A 21,233-nucleotide genomic window follows, 5' to 3' on the forward strand; every position below is an offset into this window, starting at 1 on the left:
AGGGGTTTACAACCCTTGGTGCAAGGTGCCGAGAAGAGGAAAATAAAAGACCACTGAGCCGAACATTAGTAGGCAGTTTCTGGAAGAGACGTGTGGGCAAGTTACGGCAAAGAACGTGGACAGTTTTCGGCAAAGAATCAGAGGCAGTTAAGAGGAGGCGAGATCCAGTTGCTGACAGAGGGGAGGTGAGATCCAGTTACTCAAAAGAGCCAGAGGCAATCAGCGGAGAACTAGAAGCCAAAAGCTGCAGAACGATCTTCAAGCCTGTTGCTGAAACTTCTTGCCTAAGCTTTTGAGCGCCAGGAAAATTGCAGTTCAAGAACCACTTATACTCCGACGAAATGCCCCCTGAAGCAAGGCCTTAGATCATAGGTTCCCAAACTTTTTCGGGCCACCGCCCACTTTGCAAGACATAAATTTTGTACCCCCCCCCCCATTAAATTTTGTAACACCCTCCTATTATGCACACATATATACATGCTCTATTTTCTCATTGACATTAGAAAATTGACGTCTATTTCTATCTGACATGGTAAATTTTCAAATGATTAAATAATTGAAATAGAAAATTGATAAAAAAAATTGATCGTGTGAGACGGGCATAAGATGAATTAAAATGCAATATTTAAATTTTAAATGATTATCTAATCGCAAAATCACGAAAATAATTAATTTCTTCTATAAAGAGCCACCGACCCCTAGACCGCCTGAACGCCCCCAAATGCTTCTGATCCCACTATAGCCTCCCCTAGAAGGCTTCAGTGCCCACTGGGGGGGCGGTACCGCCCACTTTGGGAACCTATGCCTTAGATGAAGGAAAATCCATAGAGACTGTGAAGCAGGACTTTTGGAAGGTGTCATGACAAAGAGCCTCCATAAGTGTGTCCAATCTTTAATATACATTCTTTTTGTAATCTAGAAGATATGTCATAGAAGGACTGATAGGAAATAGGAATAAGAAATAACTAATCTCTAGAGTCCTCTGATTTGTTGTCAACTGGAATATAAATTGTAAGATAACTTGCCATTGCTAGCTAATCTCTTTGTTAGTAAATTAGTCTCAGAAAATTTGATCTTATTAAACAGAGAAGTAACAGAGTAAATATATTGTTTAGTCATTTAATATTGAAAGGAGAAAGTTTGCTTCTTTATGCCAAAAGGATAGGTAGAGAGAAACAGTAGTCTCCCTATCGCTTATTTAATGTACTTTATTTTAGATGTAAATAAATGTGTTTTAATTATCTGTCAATTGAGTGTTGCCTAATTGTTTATTTTACAACTGCACTGTTCCTAAATAAATAGGACTTGTGAGCCTAAATAAATAGGACTTGTGGGAACTAAGTGAGATTGCCAAAGCATAAAGTTAAGTGCAAAATAGACCACGACTGTATGTGTAAAGTTTTACTAAAAGAATTTGTGTTACAGAAAGAGAGAGAGAGAGAAATCTACTGGCCGTATTACTAAGTTTTATGCCAATTAAAAGATATTAGTGGTGCAGTCTTGATAAAAAAATTAAATTTTCCAGTATCCTTAGGCATAAGACTCATAGTGCGAAATGTTGATAAACACAGTACGCAATAATATAAGCAAGAAAGATTACGAGAGAGAAAGCGTGCGCTGCTAATTAGAATAATGATATATAAATAGCAACTAACAGCATTTCGTTTACAGGAGTATATGTTTAATTCAGCTAAATGTAATGTTTAGAAATTTAGGATCCACATATGGGGAGACTTCATACTCTATTAATGGATTTCTACTAGAGGAAGTGGATGAGGCAAGAGATCTTGGAGTAATTATCAGTAAAAATTTGAAAGTTTAGGGCACATATTGCAAAGGTGATGAAGCCAATCCAGAGAAATTCTGCAATATTAAGGCAGACTTTAACTAGTAGAGATAAGAGTGATTCCATTGTATAAAGTGTGAGTAGGCCACATCTGGATTATTGTACCCAGATCTGGTCACTGAGATATGCAGAGAATGAATTAACTTTGGAGAGGGTAGAAAGGTGGATAATCCAAATGATGTCAGGACTCTATACACTTTGAGGATAGACTGAGGGCATGCAAAAGAGTTTGATGAATAAAGGACAAAGGGATGACATAATTGAAACATTTAAACTGTTGAGAGGTATTTACAGGATTGATATGGGGAGGTTCATATAATAGAATGAAAGGAAGGAACAAGGACAAGAGAAAAGTTATCTAAGATGGGCCCCCCATAATGTCTTATAACTCCATGGAGGTCCAGAATAATAACAGTATCTCTGCTATTTTTCATCTGGTTGCTATTTGATTTTTAAAATTATGTAAATGAAGTGAGGATTGTAATGCATATCAAATAAACTTCAATCCTTAATTTTTTTTTTTTTCAGCCCATGCTATCGAACATCATCAATAATAGATATACAGGAAAAATAGGCAAAGAGAAATGTCAAGAATTTGGTTTGTGGTATCTTACATACCGCAAAGAAGAACCTGGTAAGGTGACAGTATTAAGTTTATATGCTTTTCTCTATCATTCTGTTTTCTTTCTCTTTTTTATTTTAAGATTTATTAAGCAGTTACAGACTTTGTAGTTCATCACCTGCTAACTGTACTTAACTAGCTATTCAGAAGAACTTGCTCATTAATAATAGCCTAAAATATAATAAATTTAGTTTAATCCTTTATCCAAGTGTGAGCAAACAAAGTTTGCGCCTGAAAGTATCTTCAGGACTGGGGTAAGGTGGTACAACACCAGGCACTCCTTGCAAAGGTGGAGCAAGCTACCAACAGTCCTATTTCAGTATCTCCCATAATGCAAAACACATCTCCTTGTGGATATGTCTAATGTTATGCATTAAGAGAAGGGCCACAACCCAGACTAGTTTCGACCTTTATTCAGGTCTCTTCGGTGGGAACCAGGCCCAAGTGGAGATACCAGGCAGAAGCATTAGCAGGTCATCTCTACCTATAGGAGTTGCCAAATGGTGTGCCACCCTTTTTTTTAATAAATTACTCTGGATTTAGAGAAAGAAGTTGAAAGTTTATTTTTCACTTGGTTACAGTATAATAAATTTAGTTTAATCCTTTATCCAAGTGTGAGCAAAAAAAGTTTGCGCCTGAAAGTATCTTCAGTACTGGGGTAAGATGGTACAACACCAGGGCACTCTTTGCAAAGGTGGAGCAAGCTACCAACAATCCTATCTCAGTATCTCCCAAATGCATTAAGGGAAGGGCCACAACCCAAACTATTTTCAACCTTTATTGAGGTCTATTTAAATTATACATTTTTGGTCGTTTTATAATAGAAATACAATTTTATTAATACAGACCAGTTTACAATAAAAACATTTATTAAAACCTACCAGTTTCGCCAGCAAACTGTCTGGCTTTTTCAAGGCGTTACGGAGATATGAAAGCTAGTAAATGCAAATTAAAAGGAACATAAAAAACGTTGTAAACCAAACTAGTAGCTATGGTTACACATTTCACGTGACAGAGATGACTTATTGTTCTTATTCATTATCACGCATGCGTGTTTGTTGCAGACTTGTAATGTGATTACTTGCTAGCTGTAGTTCAGATTGATTGAGAGAGAGGATCAAGTTTTTCCACGAACTGTTTAGAATTGCACCCTGATTTCTGTTGAGGTTTCTGCCGGTTATTAATACTATTGTGGCTTCCTTAAATACACGATGCCTGTAGTCGTCATCAAGATATGGCATGGAGCTGTTTTGCCAATCTATCGTGTGGTTAGACGTGCAGAAATGATGTGCTAAGCCGGAAGAGATGCTTCTGTTGTGGTTTACATCACCAACATGTTCTTTTTGTCTAATTTCTAAACTTCATGAAGTTTGTCCGATGTAGGCAAGACCACAGGAGCAGGGAATGTAATATACTCCTGGATATTTGTAGAACGGAACTTTATCTTTTGGAGATCCTGAAACCTGTCTGATGTTGGTGGTTGGTTTGAAGACCACTCTGATGTTGTGGGCTCTTAGTATTCTTGCTATTTGATAAGAAATTGACTTGATGTAAGGTATCACTACTGTAGAAATGTGCTGACAGTGGAATTCGTCTTGTCTGGGGTTGTCATTGTATAGATATTTTTGATGATGATATCCATTTTGTGATAATGTGTTGGCTATTAGTGAGAGTTCATTCTGTGTATCCTCCTCTTCTGATATAAACTTTTTGGCTCTATGTTTCAACATGTGGATAATACTCAGTTTGTGTGTCTTGTGATGGTTTGAAGTATAATGAAGATATCTTCCAGTATCTGTGGGTTTTCTGTAAATGGATAATTTGACACTGTTAGGTTGTTTTTTTATCAAGATATCTAAAAAATGCAGTTGGTTGTTGTTTTCTACTTCCAGAGTGAATTTTATCTTGCTATGTATTGAGTTGATTTTATCCACAAACGATTTTAGGTTGTCTAAGCTGTCTTGCCATATGATGAATATATCATCCACATATGTCCACCATGTCTTGGAGAGATTGTAGAGAGAGAATTTCTTTTTCAAGTTTTTCCATGAAAAGGTCTGCACAAGATGGTGGTAGTGGGTTTCCCATTGCTAGGCCTTCTAATTGTTGGTATATGGTGTTGTTAACCTTGAAGAAATTAGATTGAAGGCAGTGTCTAAACATCTGTGTGATGTCTAGAGGAAAGAGGTCTTGGATAATGTTTATTACCTCTTCTACTGGAACATTGGTGAAAAGGGATACAACATCTAGACTGGCTAGCATGTCTGTTGGTGCAATCTTAATGGCTTGGAGTTTATTTACAAAATGTTGACTATTCTTGATATAGGATTCTGTTGATCTTATTTTATTATTTAATAAGTTTGCAAAATGCTTTGCCAAAAGGTAGGTTGGTGATGATCTTCCATCAACTATTGGATGGAGAGGTATATCCTGTTTATGTATTTTAGGTGTCCCATATAGTCTTGGAGTGATAGGATGTGAGGATTTTAGTGTTCTCTTCACTTCTTCTGGCCAATTGTTACAATTTCTGATTAGTTGGTTTGTTTCATTATGATTTTTTATTGTGGGGTCTCTGTCTAGGATTTTATAAGTTGAGGTGTCTGATAGTAATACGTTTAAACTTATCATAATAATCTTTAGAGTTGAGGATGACTGTAGAATTTCCTTTATCAGCTTTTGTAATAATGATATCTTTATTTTTCTTCAAGTTGAGAATTGCCTTTCTATCATAAGGAGACGTGTTGAGAACAGATTGTTTGTCTTTGGCTAGGATTATTGTACTTTTGAATCTAATAGTGTCGGCCACGTTTTTTGGGTAGTGGATATAGGCCTTTTTCAATTCCACACACAAAATCCATTTTAGGAATGTATTTGGGTGTAATCGCGAAATTAAAACCTTTTTTGAGAATATCAGATTCATTTTTGTGAGGCTATGATTTGACAAATTGAAAATCACTTTGTCATGCGGGAGGTTGTTTTGTGTCCGATTTTTTTTCTTGTAAAGTTCATTGAATTTCCTAATTTGTTTGTCCTTATAAAGTTTGAAAGTTTTTTCGTAACTGCGTTGTATCATTTGATCTAATTGATTCCATATGGTGTATTCTAAGTTGTTGGAAATTTCATCAAAGAACTTGCGGCAATTAATATCACTTTTATTAAGTTTGTATCTCGTGTGTTGAATCCTTTCTCTAACAAGCGCCAATGAAGTGCGTAGATAAATTTTTTTAGCTGATATAGAGTTAATATGACCTCTGACTATAAGAAATATAAGAAACTTAGGAATGATGGAGAATTCCCTGCAACGTTTAAGGAACGTTAAGTAGTTCAAAAGTTTGGCCTTTCTGCATTTTTCTCTTTCCATGCACTGAACTTTTGTGTTTCATTAAACTATTTAAATTATACATTTTTGGTCATTTTATAATAGAAATACAATTTTATTAATACAGACCAGTTTTCAATAAAAACATTTATTAAAACCTACCAGTTTTAATAAATGTTTTTATTGTAACTTTAATATTAATAAATAAATATTAATAAATTTTAATAAATGTTCACTTGTGACCAAGTGAAAAATAAACTTTCAACAGCCTAAAATATATTTTGTTATGACACCTCAAGCCATGAAATATATGAAAAGTGCCTTATGCAAAAAAACTCAGATTATTTTTTTTTCTAAAATTCTTTCCTAATTAATCAAGTTTTATTTGAAATGCATTGTATATTTCTAATTGTCAATTGCTGTGGAAACACTTCAGTTTCAGTAAAGAAATATATATCATTAATTATATCAGTCCCACACACATAAATTATATAACTTCTATAGCATGTAGCATATTAGTAAAATGTGCAAAAAGGATTAGAAAAGAAGAAACCTCTATTTATTCTATTTGAATAGCTGGAGGTTGTTTTGGGAAAGCACTCTGTGAGAAAGCTGTTGAAGAGATCAGAAGAAGATGGAATAAATGAAAAAGAAAGGAATGCAGAGAAATGATCATTGCTTCTGATCTAATGTCCAATCCTCACCTTCTCCTTGTGCACCCTGTTAGGTATCTACCTGAATACTGAACAAACAAGGATGGGCTGGCAATTTGGGATTTAGCTGACCAAATTGTATTCTTATTGGCTTAAACCAAAATAAACAAAACGATAGTACAACATGACAGAATTTCATGCCAGCTGGGGCGTCGCCCAATTACACAAGGCTCCTGCTGTTTTCGCCAGGTAACCAGGGCAAACAGCGAAAAGTCAGCGACTGGAATTAAAAATCCTAAAAGCCGCCCCAACTCAACATCACCAGAGTTCAAGATCAGTACTATCAACATAAGAAGCTGAATGGCAAAGAAATGAGGAATTGGATAAGTACTAGATCGACATAATAGGGGTGATTGAAACAAAAAAGGCAAACACTGGTGAGATCTTTCTGAGCAATAAATACAAAATGTTATATTCAGGCAATGACAATCAAGGAAAAGGAGTAGCCATAATATTCAACACTAAATACGAGGCTGATCTTCTTGAATGGCAGGCTGTCTCAAGTAGTGATGTGAGTAAATGTGAGAATGGGATACTGGACAGTGAGACTTATTTGTGCCTGTGGTCCCACAGAAGGTTCTACTAAGGTAGAAGTGGAGGAATTTTTTGAGGCTTTAGAGAAAACAACTGACACAATGAAAAAGGAAAAGTTGGTCCATGTTGGCGATCTAAATAGCAGAGTAGGAAATGATTTCAAACATACAAAAATATATTGGGAAACTTTGAAGAAAAGAGCAAAGCTAATAATAATGGCAAATATCTGTTGGATTTCTGCTCGGGACATGGACTGGTTATTACTAACACCATGTTCCAACATAAAATTGTGCACAAATTGACATGGAGAGAAGAAGCAAGGAATAAGAAAAGTCTCATTGACTATGTTATTGTTGATACTGATGTTTTCCTCACTGGTGCAGGACACCAGAGTGTACAGAGGATTTGAAATTGGAAGTGATCACCATTTAATTTTGAGCAAGATAAAATTGAATTTCATATTGAAAAGAAGAACATGTAAGAAAGTCTTAAAGTGAATAAAAGTTGATCAGCTCTCAGATGCGAACTGTACACTAAAATACACAATATGATTGAAGAAAAAAATGAAAGAGTCTGAGAACAGGAACCAAACCTTGGAGATTCAGTGGCAAGCACTGAAGAAAACACTGATTGATTCAGCCAGAGAGGCATGTGGTGAGGTTGTCTGTAAGGATTGAAAAATCAGAACTCCATGGTGGACACGGGAAGTTAAAGAGGCAGTGAAAGAAAAGAAGAAAGCATATCAAAAGTTCCTGGCAAATAAGTCAGCTTGTGCTCTTAGAGAATACAGAGACAAATGTAAGAAATCCAAACACTGTGTAAAACTAGCTGAACAAAAGTCATGGGAGGACTTTGGTAAGAAAATAGAAAATGAGTATCCAGAAGGTGGCAAGATATTCTTGAGGTTGTTGAAGAAGTTCAGAAATGGAGGAAAGAGTGTGCTGTAAAAAGAAATAGAGATGATAAAGGTGACATGAAGACTTGAGAAAAAGATATCCTTGATGTATGGAGTAATTACTTCGAAAAATTGCTAAATTAAACAATCAGTGATATCACAGTGGTATAAAACACTCAAAAAACACTAAAATTCATGCAATCAGGAATACATATCCATACTTGAAGTTGAAAGCCATCAGAAGCCTGAATTGTGGAAAGGCAGCTGGAATGGATGGTATTCGACCAGAAATGCTCAAGTATGGAAGTATAAATCTTACAGTGGCTGCACTGCATAGTTCAGAAGGCTTGTACAGAGGGACAAATTCCAGATGATTGGAGTAGAGCTCTCATAGTACCAATATATAATAAAGGAAATAAAACTAAGCGTTCCTGATAAGATTTATGCAAGTATACTTGAGGAAATGGTTGAGAAGGATTGTGGAAGAAGCTTGTTCAAGAACAAGCTGGAGTCAGACCAAATAGAGGTTGTCAGAATTAGATTTTCACTTTACGACAGACAGTTGAGAAATCATTGGAATATAACAAAGATCTGTATTTAAGTTTTGCGGATCTAGAAAATGCATGTGTCAAGGTGCCAAATAGAAGCTATTTGAAATGCTGCAGTTATATGGTGTCAATGGGGCATTATATTAAGCAATACTTAGTCCTTATTTGAGTTGTAAATCAGCAGTTAGAATTGAAGGAAGTACAGGAAGGTGGTTTAATGTTAAATCTGGTGTCAGACAAGGATGTACATTATCCCTCTGTTATTCATTATCTATATGGATTACATTATGAAGGAAAGTGGTAGTAAACCTGATATTAAAATTGGAGATTTTAATCTCAGCTCTTTGCTTTATGCGGATGATGTTTTACTTCTAAATTAATCTGCTACAAGTGTGCAAGATTCCTTGACTAAATTGAATTATTGTTGTAATAGATATGGTATGAAGGTCAGCATTACAAAGACAATGAAAATAGGCAGAAACATTGAAAATATCAACTGTATTGTGAATGGAGAACCTATAGAACAAGTAAAACATTTCAGCTACTTAGGCACAATGTTTAGTGGAGATGGTAAATTAAATATGGAAATAGACAACAGAATCTGCAAAGCATGAATGGTAGGAAGTCAACTGAATAAATTTATATGGAATAATTGAGAAATTAGCCAAAATACTAAATTAGCTGTATACAAGACAGTATTCAAGCCAATTTTGAATAACTTATGGATCTGAGAGCTGGGTCAGAAGTAAAACATCATTAGCAAAACAAGTGTTCTCTGCCAGGTTGGCAGGAAAAAGACTCAGAAGAAGACCAAGATATAGGTGGATTGATACAGTAAAAAGTGCCTTAGAAGACAGAAATATAAGACCTGATAATGTTGGAGTCTTGACATTTAACAGACTTATTTTGAGGAAATTTGTAGATAGGAAGTTAGTAATGATGTAAATTTTTCCTGTAGTACTATCATATCCTGTACACCCACTTGAGGTATATATATCAGAAATTTGATGATGACAATGACTTCAAGAGGATGTTGATCAGCTGCTATTCATGATATAACAAGCTTAATCTGAGATGTTCAAATGATAGATGCATGTTCATTGAAACAGCATCCATTGAGCTACCTGTCAAAATGACAAGCATTAGCCGATAATCTATGAATGATGATCAGAATGTGTCTCAGGAGAGTGGAATCATTGTATAGCCAAACTATCCTCTTATAAAAAAAACATAATGAATTTGTAGGGAAGGTTTTGGTGCACCATCTCTGAAAAAAAGAGAATAATAAACTAAGATTGGACAGATTCATTTGTGCTAGGAAAATATAGATAAATGCCACTCTCCAAGAAGATAAGGATAGTAAAATCAGAACCCTAAAGTAAACTTAATAAATTAGTTAGGCAGTCCAGGAAAAGAAGAACGCAGATATTTAAAGTTTCTGACAAGTAAATCAACATCTGCTCTTACAGAATACTAAATAAAATCTAATAAAGCTAAATATGTCTAAAAGTAGATAAATAAAATTTGTTTATCTGCTTTTAGATAAACACCCAAGGACAGAATCTCTCCTTTATCACATCCAGGAATCTGTGAAGTGCTCTGTTCGTGTCTTAGAGCCTACTATGGACAGACAGGAAGAACTGTGGACATGCACCTCAGTGAACATAAAAAATATATCCGGCACTATTGCTGTGGCAAATCAGGTCTAGCAGACCATGCTTTATGTTGTAATAGGTTTCACGGTATGATAAGAACACAGATGGTTCTATGGAACAGATATACGCTACTCGCCGAGAACTTTCAAAAATAAATTCCTTGATCAGTGTACTTCGCGATATATTATCTGACATTTTGAACCCGCAGCTATGGGATATTTTGGATAGAATCTCCGACTCTACAGCCAATACAGAATTTGCTAAAGTTAAAAACCGACACCAGAAAAAATTTGAAATCCTCCAGCAACGCAATGTTACACAGCGGCTGCAATTTCATCAAGATGGCGTCGTTGTGAACCTATCATCGACAACCTTATCCAAAGAGGCCACGAGTGCATTAAGTCTTGGACACAATTTTGCCGTTACTCCAAAAGATGTGCCTAAAACCAAAATAATGGCTTCCGTTCAACGTGGGATTTACCACTTGCCTCCAGCCATAGCCAATAGTATTAGGTTAGACGTGGCCAATATCCTTATCCATTCTAAGCCTCCCAAAAATAATACCCCACATAAAGAAATAATAGCTCTAAAAGAACTACACAATAATAACTACATTACAATAACCAAATCAGACAAAGGAAACGCCACTGTAGTAATGGATACAACAGAATATGAAAGCAAAATGCATGCACTGCTCCAAGACCGGTCTACATATCAAATCATAGATCGAGATCCCACCAACTCACAAAAGAATACGGGTGCAAGTTACTGAACAAAATCACTTCCTGGCCTAAAGAAATTGTCAAAAAACTCAAACCCATGCACGTTAAAGCACCCAGAATATATGGTGCTTCTAAAATACACAAACAAGGTACACCTTTGCGTCCTGTTGTAGATAGTATAAACAGTCCTACATATAAACTAGCTAAACATTTAGCAAAATTACTAACCACTTACACAAACAATTCTCCCTCTTTTGTTAAAAATTCTACCCACCTAAAAAGAACCACACCTTAAATAGTTCAGACCTAATGGCGAGTTTTGATATCACCTCATTATTCACTAATGTACCACTGATTGAAACACTTAACTTACTAAATTCACAATTTCCCCCAGATTTATTTCAGCTATTTAAATTCACAGTACAGGCAGGTTATTTTACATGGAAAGGGAAAATATACAAACAATTAGATGGGACAGCTATGGGTTCATCCCTTTCTTCCCCCTTAGCCAACTTCTACATAAAACATCTTGAAAAATTAGCTATCAACACAGCCACTCTCAAATCTAGTCTCTGGCTACGCTATGTTGACTATGTGTTTACTATTTGGCCACATGGCCCAGACACATTGAATACATTTTTAGTGCATCTAAATAGCCAGCACCCTAAAATCCACTTTACAATGGAACTAGAAGCTAATGACTGCCTGCCCTTCTTGGACACACTGATCACACGTCTTCCAGAAGGTTCCTTATCATTTTCAGTTTATAGAAAACCCACACATACAGGGAGATACTTACACAAACAATCACACCATCACCCTTCTCAACAATATGGTATCTTAAAAACACTAACCCATAGAGCTAGAGCATGTTCCAATGACATTGCTCTCACTGCTGAACTTCCTCACCTACGTCAAACCTTCTTAATCAATGGTTATAATCCCCATAAAATAGATAACATACTAAATGCTACCCATAAATCCCCTCTGTCTACCACAGAAGACTACAACAAAACCATCACCATCCCATACATTAAAGGCACATCTGAAAAGATATCTAGGGTGCTTAACAAACACCAACTACGCACAGTATTTAAACCGTATGTAAAATTAGCAACTCTCATCCATTCACCTAAGGACAAATGCACTCCTTTATCACATCCAGGTGTCTATGAAGTGCCCTGTTCTTGCCATCAAGCCTACTATGGACAGACCGGAAGAAATGTGGACATCTGCCTCAGTGAACACAAAAAATATATCCGTCACTTTCGCTATGGTAAGTCGGGTCTGGCAGACCATGCTTTGGATACCCCTGCACACAGGATCAATTGGAAAGAAACAAAAGTAATACACAGAAGCTTCTACAAGTCAGAGAGGTTGTTCCTGGAATCAACAGAAGCCTTAAAACATACTCCAAACCTTAACAAGTATGGCTGTATAAATCTACCAAAGATTTGGGAGACAGTCATCCTAAGACCAAATTAATATTTATTACTTTTATTTTTTAATTTATATTTTTTCAAATTTTCTAAGACTATCATTTGGACTACTATTTCAAAACTTTGAATTTTTTTTATTTTTTATTTTTATTTATTTTTTTATTTTTATTTTTAAACCTAGATGACGCCATATTAGGACTTTAGTCTTGTGTTGCACACTGCAATCACTTATACTAGCCCCACTGTTACACCGGATTGTAGTTGTCTTGCATTTGTAACAAACTTTGTGTTGTGTGCTCTGAAGATGCTGGATATAATACCAGCGGAATATTAGCTTTTAAGTTAATAAATAGTTATTTTCTTAACCATCTGTGTTCTTATTATACCGTGAAACCTATTACAACATGTCTGACGAACACATAAGCCTATCCATGCGTATAGACCATGCTTTAGATACTCCTGCACACAGGATCAATTGGAAAAAACAAAAATGCTGCACGGAAGTTTTTACAAGTCAGAGAGGTTGTTTCTGGAATCAACAGAGGCCTTGAAGCATACTCTAAACCTCAACAAGTATGGCTGTAGAAATTGCCAAAGATTTGGCAGACAGTCAACTTGAGATCAAATTAATACCTGCTTTCTCTCTCTGTTTTTTTATCCCCTCCAACATATGTGGCACCTACTTAAGGCTTTAGTCTTTGTGCTGCATGTTACAATTATTCCAACTAGTCCCATTGTGATACCAGATTATGGTTGTCTTGCATACTGTGACAAATGTTTTTTGTGCTCTGAAGATGCTGGATTAAATACCAGTGAAATATCAGCAATTAGTTAATAAATGGTTATTTTCTTATCAGTCTGTGTTCTCATCTATACCATTAAAATTAATCAATATGGATGGGAAGCAAGCTGAATTATTTGCTATTAGTCATGGTTTAAACATTAAAGTTAACCTACCAACTAAAATAATAGACAATCCTCATAATTTTTCAAGCACTGTGAACCATTTTTTAATCAACTTGCCCTTAAAATACACTGTAAATGTCTGCTTTCCTCTTGGCAACTCCAACTATAAACTTATCCATGTCCCCTTTTCTACAGATCAATCTCCTTCCAGCCAATCTCATATTATCATGAGTAAGCACAATTTGCAGAAGAAGAAAATGCTGTGGAGAATATGTAAAGAGAAAGATGACCAACAAACTCATGAACAGTACAAGGTTCAGGCAAGAAAGGTGACCAGCATGGCAAAGCATCTCACTGTAAATACAACTGTGGGATTAGATAGGATGTGCAAGGGAACTAGCAATGCCTCTGACCAAGCACTTTACTTTAAGTCTCAGCTCTAGTAGATTTCCAAAGGAGTGGAATGAGAGCAAAATAATTCCCTTGCATAAAGGGGAAGGTTCTAAGACTGCAGTAGCAAATTTTAGACCAATCGGTATCTTAGGCATAGTGGTAAAAATACTGGAAAAATTGGTCAAAAAGAAAAATTCAAGAATGGATGGATAAAAATATGATACCATATGAGGGGCAACTTTACTTTATGAAGGATAGGTCATGCTGTTTTAATTTACTAACTTTTCATAATAGAGTAACAGCTGAGTTGGAAAAAAGAAATGGTTATTCAGTGATTCTGGCTGTATTTTGCAAAAACATTGGACAGAATACCACATGGAATTCTGTTGCACAAATTAGAACAATGGTGATGGATTTGACACTGGTTAAGTCGATAAGAGAGTGACTGCTGGACAGATATCAAAAAGTGGTACTGTGCTGAAGTCTGGACTTCTGGGTTTCTTGAGGATGAGGAAGCAGCGGAGAAGATTGAGAGGAGAGTGACCAAGGTGGTGAGTTATTCTGTGGAATGTTTCCTATGAAGATGGATTGAGGGTGTGTGGATTGCAGAAGTTGGCTGATAAGAGAAAAAGAAGGGATATGACAGAAACATTCAAGTTTCTGTCATATTCCTGTTTAAGTTGCTTAAAAGGTTTCATAGGATTGATGCAGGGGAAGTGCTTTAGCACTTGACTGAAGGGGCCAGAACAAGGGGTTATTCATGGAAGTTGAATAAAGGTGTAGTTTGTAGGGGTGTGAGGACTAGATTTTTTTGCTTGGAGAGTTGTGAATAAGTGGAATGAGTTGCCAGTCAGTTGTGAGTGCTTTGTCTGTGATTGGTTTCAAGAAGAGGTATGATAGATTGTGTGAACAGTTTTGGTCTTACATGATGAGTCTTCACACTCCGTGAAGGTGCCTGTACAATAATAATAAATATGATAAATCCATGTGTCGGATATGTGAATTTTGTTATCACAATACTAGTGCTCTTGGTACAGTAGCATCGCAAAGTTCATTAAAAAAAAAAAAAAAATTAATTTATAACTTAATATATATTATATAACTGTCATCATCATTATCATAATGCTAATTATGGATATAAACCGTATTGGTCTGTTCCAATCTCATTACCCATCTAATATTCTCTTTTGATTTCTACCTTGCCTTCTCTTTCCAGTTGGTTTATATTTTATTAATTGTGTTGGCCATTCGGTTTACATGTTCTATTCAATTTTTTTTGTAACTCTTGAGTTTTTCTTCTATTGATTTTATTTTTAGTTCTTTTAAAATATCTTCATTGCTATTTTTTTTATCTAATAATGTTTATTTTGAACATGAATCTCATTTCACTTGTTTTATTCTTTGTTTATCTTGTTTGTTTATTGCCCAGAGTTTTCTGCCATATAATAATGTAGGCACTGCTGAAGTATTGTATATTTTCAAGTATTTCCTTTTGTATGATATGTGGATTGAATCATATTTATCTGGCCTATGATCTGTAAAAATTTTGAAGTTTTTAATTTTGTGTTTTTCTCCTTTGTAAGATATTTCACATCCAAAATAATTGAAAGTATTTCTCTGTTCTATTATTTTATTGTTAATAACTATTTTACTTCTAATTGGAGTTTGTCCACAAAATGTTATTGTTTTAGTTTTGTCTATGGATATTTTCATTCCAAATTGTTTTACTATATTGCTCTTCAATAGATCTATTTCACAATTTATATTTGCAGTTTCTTTTATATCTGCATTAATGAGCTTTACTATTTTATATACATTGCATCTTATTTTGTATATGTCATTTTCTAGATATGCTAGAAAACAAATTTTTCCCAGCTCTCTCTGTGTCTTTTTCTAGTTTCTCTTTTTTTTGTATTCAGTTTCATCTTGTTTTTTTTTTTGTTTGTTTTTTTTTGCTATTTACCCATCTTTTAAAGGCCAGCTTTTTATTTTCAATTATTGTTTTTATTTCATTGTCCCATATATGTAATTTTTTATTTTTATGATATTTTTATGGGTTCTTAGAATTTCATATGCTGCTGATGTAATAATTTCTTTTATATTATTCCATTCTTTCTCAGTGTCTTCATTTTCTTGTATTTTTTCTAAATAGTTATTAATCCCATTGGTATAAATTTCTTATGTTTAAATTGTTTAGTAATCTTACCATGCCTTACTTCATGTAATATATATATATCTGTTATATTATTCTGTAGACTGGTCCCTCCTCTTCTTTCTTTGCTTCTTTCTCCTCTCCTTGCTCCTTCCCCCTGATGCTATTAGAGTATTCGAGGGCTAGGGGTGAGTCTTTCCTATGGACGAGGGCTACCGCATCAAGGGCGGGTGCAGTTAAAGAAGCGAGCCCAGCAGGTGGAGAGGATGTTGCGAGTGGGAATACTGAATGTTGGAAGCATGACTGGAAGTCATTTCGTCTTATGCATCCACCGAAGGAAGCAAGCTAGCATCAATAGGTGCCGGTCCCAAGCCCAGATAAATGCGAGGGTTGATGTCAGGAAGGGCATCCGGTTGGAAAACTTCAATGCCAGCTCAAACTATGATATGATTCAAAGAGAAAATGATAAGGGCTAGGGCGTACCCCTTAAGCGACGTGCAGCCACATCGCCCTACAGCTGTGAGAAGTGGACGAGGGCTACCGCATCAAGGGCAGGTGCGGTTAAAGAAGCGAGCCCAGCAGGTGGAGAGGATGTTGCGAGTGGAAATACTGAATGTTGGAAGCATGACTGGAAGAGGAAGAGAGGTGGCAGACTTGATGAGGAAGAGGAAGTTGGACATTTTATGTGTGCAGGAGACAAGGTGGAAGGGGGGAAAGGCAAAGGAACTGGGAGATGGATATAAATTGTTCTACTCTGGAGCAAATAACGAGGGAAGAAATGGTGTAGGAATTGTGGTGTGTGGCAGAATGAAGGGTGAAGTACTGGAAGTGGGTAGAAGGAACGACAGGATCATGCGAATGAAATTGGGTCTTGGAGAAGAGCGGGTTGTCGTATTATGTGTATATGCCCCGCAAGTTGGTTGTACAGCAGAGGAGAAAGATGAGTTCTGGAATGTGTTAGATGAAGAAATGAGGGAATTTGAAGAAAATGAGATGGTGATTGTCGGAGGAGACTTGAACGGACACATAGGAAGACAGAATAGAGACTGTGAAAGGGTGCATGGTGGCCACGGAGTGGGAATGATGAACCAGGAAGGAGAGCGGGTTGTGGACTTTGCAGTAGCGTTTGATCTGGCAATTGTGAACTCATTTTTCTACAAGAGGGAAGAACATTTGATAGCATTTAGGAGTGGTAACAACAGTTCACATATTGACTACATTTTGACTAGAAGAAAACATCTTAAGGTTGTGACAAATTGTAAGTGACAGCTAAGAGGAAGGCAAAGCAGAAGTTGGATGAGTCAAGAGTGGAAGAGGACAGAGAGGTGTACAGAGAAGCCAAGAGAGTTGTGGCACAGGCGAAGGCCATGGCATATCAAGATCTGTATGATCAATTAGAAACAAAGGAAGGACAGAGAAAAATTTACCAACTAGCGAAAGGTAGAAATAAAGCAGCAAAGGACATCTTACATGTGAGGCAGATCAAAGACGTTGAAGGACGAGTATTATGGAGGGATGTGGACATAAGAAACAGATGGAAAATATACTTCGAGGGACTTTTGAATGAGGAAAATGCAAGGACTCACAGAGGAGATGGGCAGCCTTCTGAGGGGATGGTGCAGAACATCAGTAGAGTGGAAGTGACGGAGGCCATGAAGAGGATGAGAAATGGAAAATCGGTGGGCCCTGACAGAATTCCAGTGGAGGCATTGAAGGCACTGGGAGAAGAGGGAATTGACCTGCTGTGGGACCTGTTCATGAAAGTTTGCCAACAGGAAAATATACCCAAGGAATGGAGGGAGAGTACTCTTGTCCCCATCTACAAGGGTAAAGGGGATGCACAAGACTGTAAAAATTACAGAGGAATAAAGTTGATGTCCCACACAATGAAAATCCTAGAAAGGGTTCTTGATGGTAGATTGAGGAAGGAGGTGGAGATTGCAAAGGAACAATTTGGCTTCATGCCTAGTAGATCAACAACAGATGCTATCTTTGGGTTACGGCAGATGATAGAAAAGTATCGAGAGAAAAAAAGGGAGCTACATCTGGCATTTATTGATCTGGAGAAAGCATACGATAGAGTGCCAAGGCAAGAAGTCTGGAGGTGTCTGAGGGAGAAGAAGGTGCCGGAGAAATATGTCAGGTTGTTGCAGGAAATGTACAGAAATATGAAGACAAGTGTTCGGACCTGTCTGGGACAGACAGAAAGTTTTCAAGTAACAGTTGGCTTGCATCAAGGGTCAGCATTAAGTCCGTTTCTGTTTAATATTGTGATGGAGGTGGTAACAGAGGAGGTGAGAGAAGATATGCCTTGGACAGTGTTGTATGCAGATAACATCTTGCTGTGTGCAGATTCAAGAGAAGAAGTGGGAACTGAACTAGAAAGATGGAGAAAAGTACTGGAAGAGAGAGGTATGAGACTGAGCAGAAGTAAGACAGAGTATATGTGTTGCACAGTGGGCAGCGGACAGGAGACAGATCTGGAGCTGGAAGGAAATGTCATCAGGAAGGTGAGAGACTTTAGATACTTTGGTTCAACAGTGGAAGAAGATGGAGGAGCTGAGAAGGAAGTGGGATGCAGGATACAAGCGGGTTGGAGGAACTGGAGGGAGATGGCTGGAGTGTTATGCGATAAGAGGGTGCCGATCAATCTGAAAGGCAAAATCTATAGGACAGTAGCGAGGCCAGCTATGACATATGCTATAGAAACTGTGGCCCCTGAGGAAAAATAACATCAGCAGGATGGAAGTAGCAGAGATGAGAATGCTTAGGTGGATGTGCAGTGTGACCAGAAAGGATCGTCTGAGAAATGACTATGTTAGGGGAACAGTGAAAGTTACGAACTTAGGAGCGAAAATACAGGAGGCAAGGTTGAGATGGTTTGGTCATGTGATGAGGAGGGAGGACGAATGTGTGGGAAGAAGGGTCATGCAGATGGATGTGCAAGGAAGGCGGAAGCGTGGGCGGCCAAAGAAGAGATGGAGGGAGCTGGTAGAAGAGGACTTGAGGATGAAGAACTTGGATGTGGTGACAGCCCAAGACAGGAAGGTGTGGAGGAGACTCATTATCAACAGTGAACTCACTTAAGTGGGAGAAGCTGCAGAAAAAGAAGAAGAGTAATCTTACTTTGTAATTTGATTTCGTTTCTCTAGTTTAATTATTTATTTGTATTTTTTGTAAATTGTGGAAACTTTGATTTTGCCTGCATTAAATAATGATTTATGTTTATTTCTAGCCCTCTGCTGACTATAATGTCTAGGAAGAGGTTTGCTGCTTTTTCATTTGCTATAAAGTAGTTTGTTATTGATTTTTGTCCTCTTGCACACCATGTATATTTATGTATATTTTTATGTTCGTACACTGTGTTCTTTTTTAAATTATTATATATTATAAAATCAATGAGCCATTTTCCATTTATGTTGACTGTTGGTTCTCCAAATTTTTCTATATTATTAATTTTTTCCATTCTTATTCTGGCATTAAAATCTTCAGCAATAATTATATTGTCTGTTTTATTTACTTTACTATAACTGTTAATATATATATATATATATATATATATATATATATATATATATATATATATATATATTATAATATGTAAACTATTAATACAGGGTGATCAAAATTAAGGCCCAGTTTAAGGCCTCGTGGCATGCCATCCAGTGATCCAAATGCTGCAAATTTGCAGGAGTATACAATGTGTGTCATGCAGAAGCAGTATATGAAGTGAAAAAGTAATTCCAAAATTCACCGAAGGAGCATTGTAAACACAATTCTTGAAATTTGTATATCACTCAGCTGTGCAACTCAGCACTGCCAGAATGGTTTAAAAAAGATGGACACAGAATTTTTCCCTTCATTCTGGTTGTTAATATCAACCTTGTCCCAACATGCTTTGCTTGTGAATTTGTACTATAAACAATTTCAATGTTGCTACACTCTGCAAATTTCATAGCCTGAACAGATAGACAAGGTCCATTATCTCCATGTTCTCTGCAACATGGAGTTTTGAATTAGTTGTTTTGAAGAATTGGAATCATTGGGAGTCAGATCTCAAACACCTAGGAAGGCTTATGTGTTCTCCGTAGATGTTAAGTTATTTTTAATGGTATTGATGACAACACAGATTGATAAGAAAATATTACTATTTATTAGCTTGTGTGCTGATATTTTGCTGGTATTATATCCTGCATCTTCATATTAAACTAATCCCATTGTTATACCAGACAATCGTCTGGTATAACAGTGGGATTAGTTTAAACAGTTGCAACAGACAACATGAAGACTAAGTCCTAATTAGGCACCATCTGTTTGTAAAAAAAATAACTAAATAAATAAAATAAAAAAAAAAAAAATAATTAAAAAAAACAGAGAGAGAGAGAGCAGGTATTAATTAGGTCTTAAAATGGCTGTCTCTCAAATTTTTGGTAAATTTATACAGCCATCATATTTGTTGAGGTTTGGAGTATGTTTCAAGGCTGCTGTTGATGCCAAAAATAATCTCTCTGACTTATAAACTTATAACAACTTCTATGTAGCACTTTTTTTTTTTTTTTTTTTAATTGATCCCGTGTGCAGGGGCATCTAAAGCATAGTCTGCTAGACCTGACGTGCCATAACAACAGTGCTGGATGTATTTTTTATGTTCACTAAGGTGGATGTCCTCATTACTATGTACAGACAGGAAGAACTGTGGACATCTGCTTCAGTGAACATAAAAATATATCCAGCACTGTCGTTATGGCAAGTCAGGCCTAGCAGACCATGCCTTAGATATCCCTGCACACAGGATCAGTTGGAAAAAACAAAACTGCTATACAGAAGTCGTTATAAGTCAGAGATTATTTTTGGAATCAGCAAAAGCCTTGAAACATACTCCAAACCTTGACAAGTATGGCTGTATAAATTTACCAAAAATTTGGGAGACAGTCAGCTTAAGACCTAATTAATACCTGCTTTCTCTCTCTGTGTTTATTTTTTTATTTTATTTATTTAATAGTTATTTTTTTCAACATAGATGGTACCTAATTAGGACTTTAGTCTTTGTTTTATCCATTGCAATTGTTTAAACTAATCCCATTGTTATACTAGATTGTTGTGACAAACTATTTTTGCTCTAAAGATGCTGGATATAATACCAGCAAAATATCAACAAATAAGTTTATAAATAGTATTCATTCATAATAAATTTAACAGGGAGTTAGATCTGGCAAACAAATCAGTTCACAACAATGAATAACGTTGCTACTGCCGTTGTGTAGCACGTCATGAATAACAGCATTGTTTCCTGCAATGCATTTGTTGTATCAAGACACATGGATGTGCCTTACAATGGTCTGGAAAATTCTATGTAAGATTCTGCATTTCTACCTATTCAAAATAACTCTGACATAGGAGTTTCACCTGCAAGACTTTGAAAGTCAACTGCCGTTTGCTTTAATGTTCTTTGCTCAAGTGGAGTTGGACGCTGCATGACTGTGGGTGAT

General features: G+C 36.3%; 1 protein-coding gene across 1 annotated transcript in view; it reads left to right on the forward strand.

The window, feature by feature from the left end:
• Positions 1-21,233, forward strand: part of LOC150107055 (homeobox protein dve-1-like) — a 254,064-nt gene that overhangs the window by 150,902 nt on the left and 81,929 nt on the right. The window contains exon 6 of the mRNA XM_090392921.1: positions 2,375-2,480. Coding sequence (XP_090249047.1) covers positions 2,375-2,480 — 106 coding nt within the window. The remainder of the gene's footprint in view (positions 1-2,374; positions 2,481-21,233) is intronic.

This window comes from Typopeltis vanoorti, chromosome 5, assembly GCF_054136105.1.
Source record: "Typopeltis vanoorti isolate ZY-2024b chromosome 5, IOZ_Tvanoo_1.0, whole genome shotgun sequence".
Taxonomy (NCBI): domain Eukaryota; kingdom Metazoa; phylum Arthropoda; class Arachnida; order Uropygi; family Thelyphonidae; genus Typopeltis; species Typopeltis vanoorti.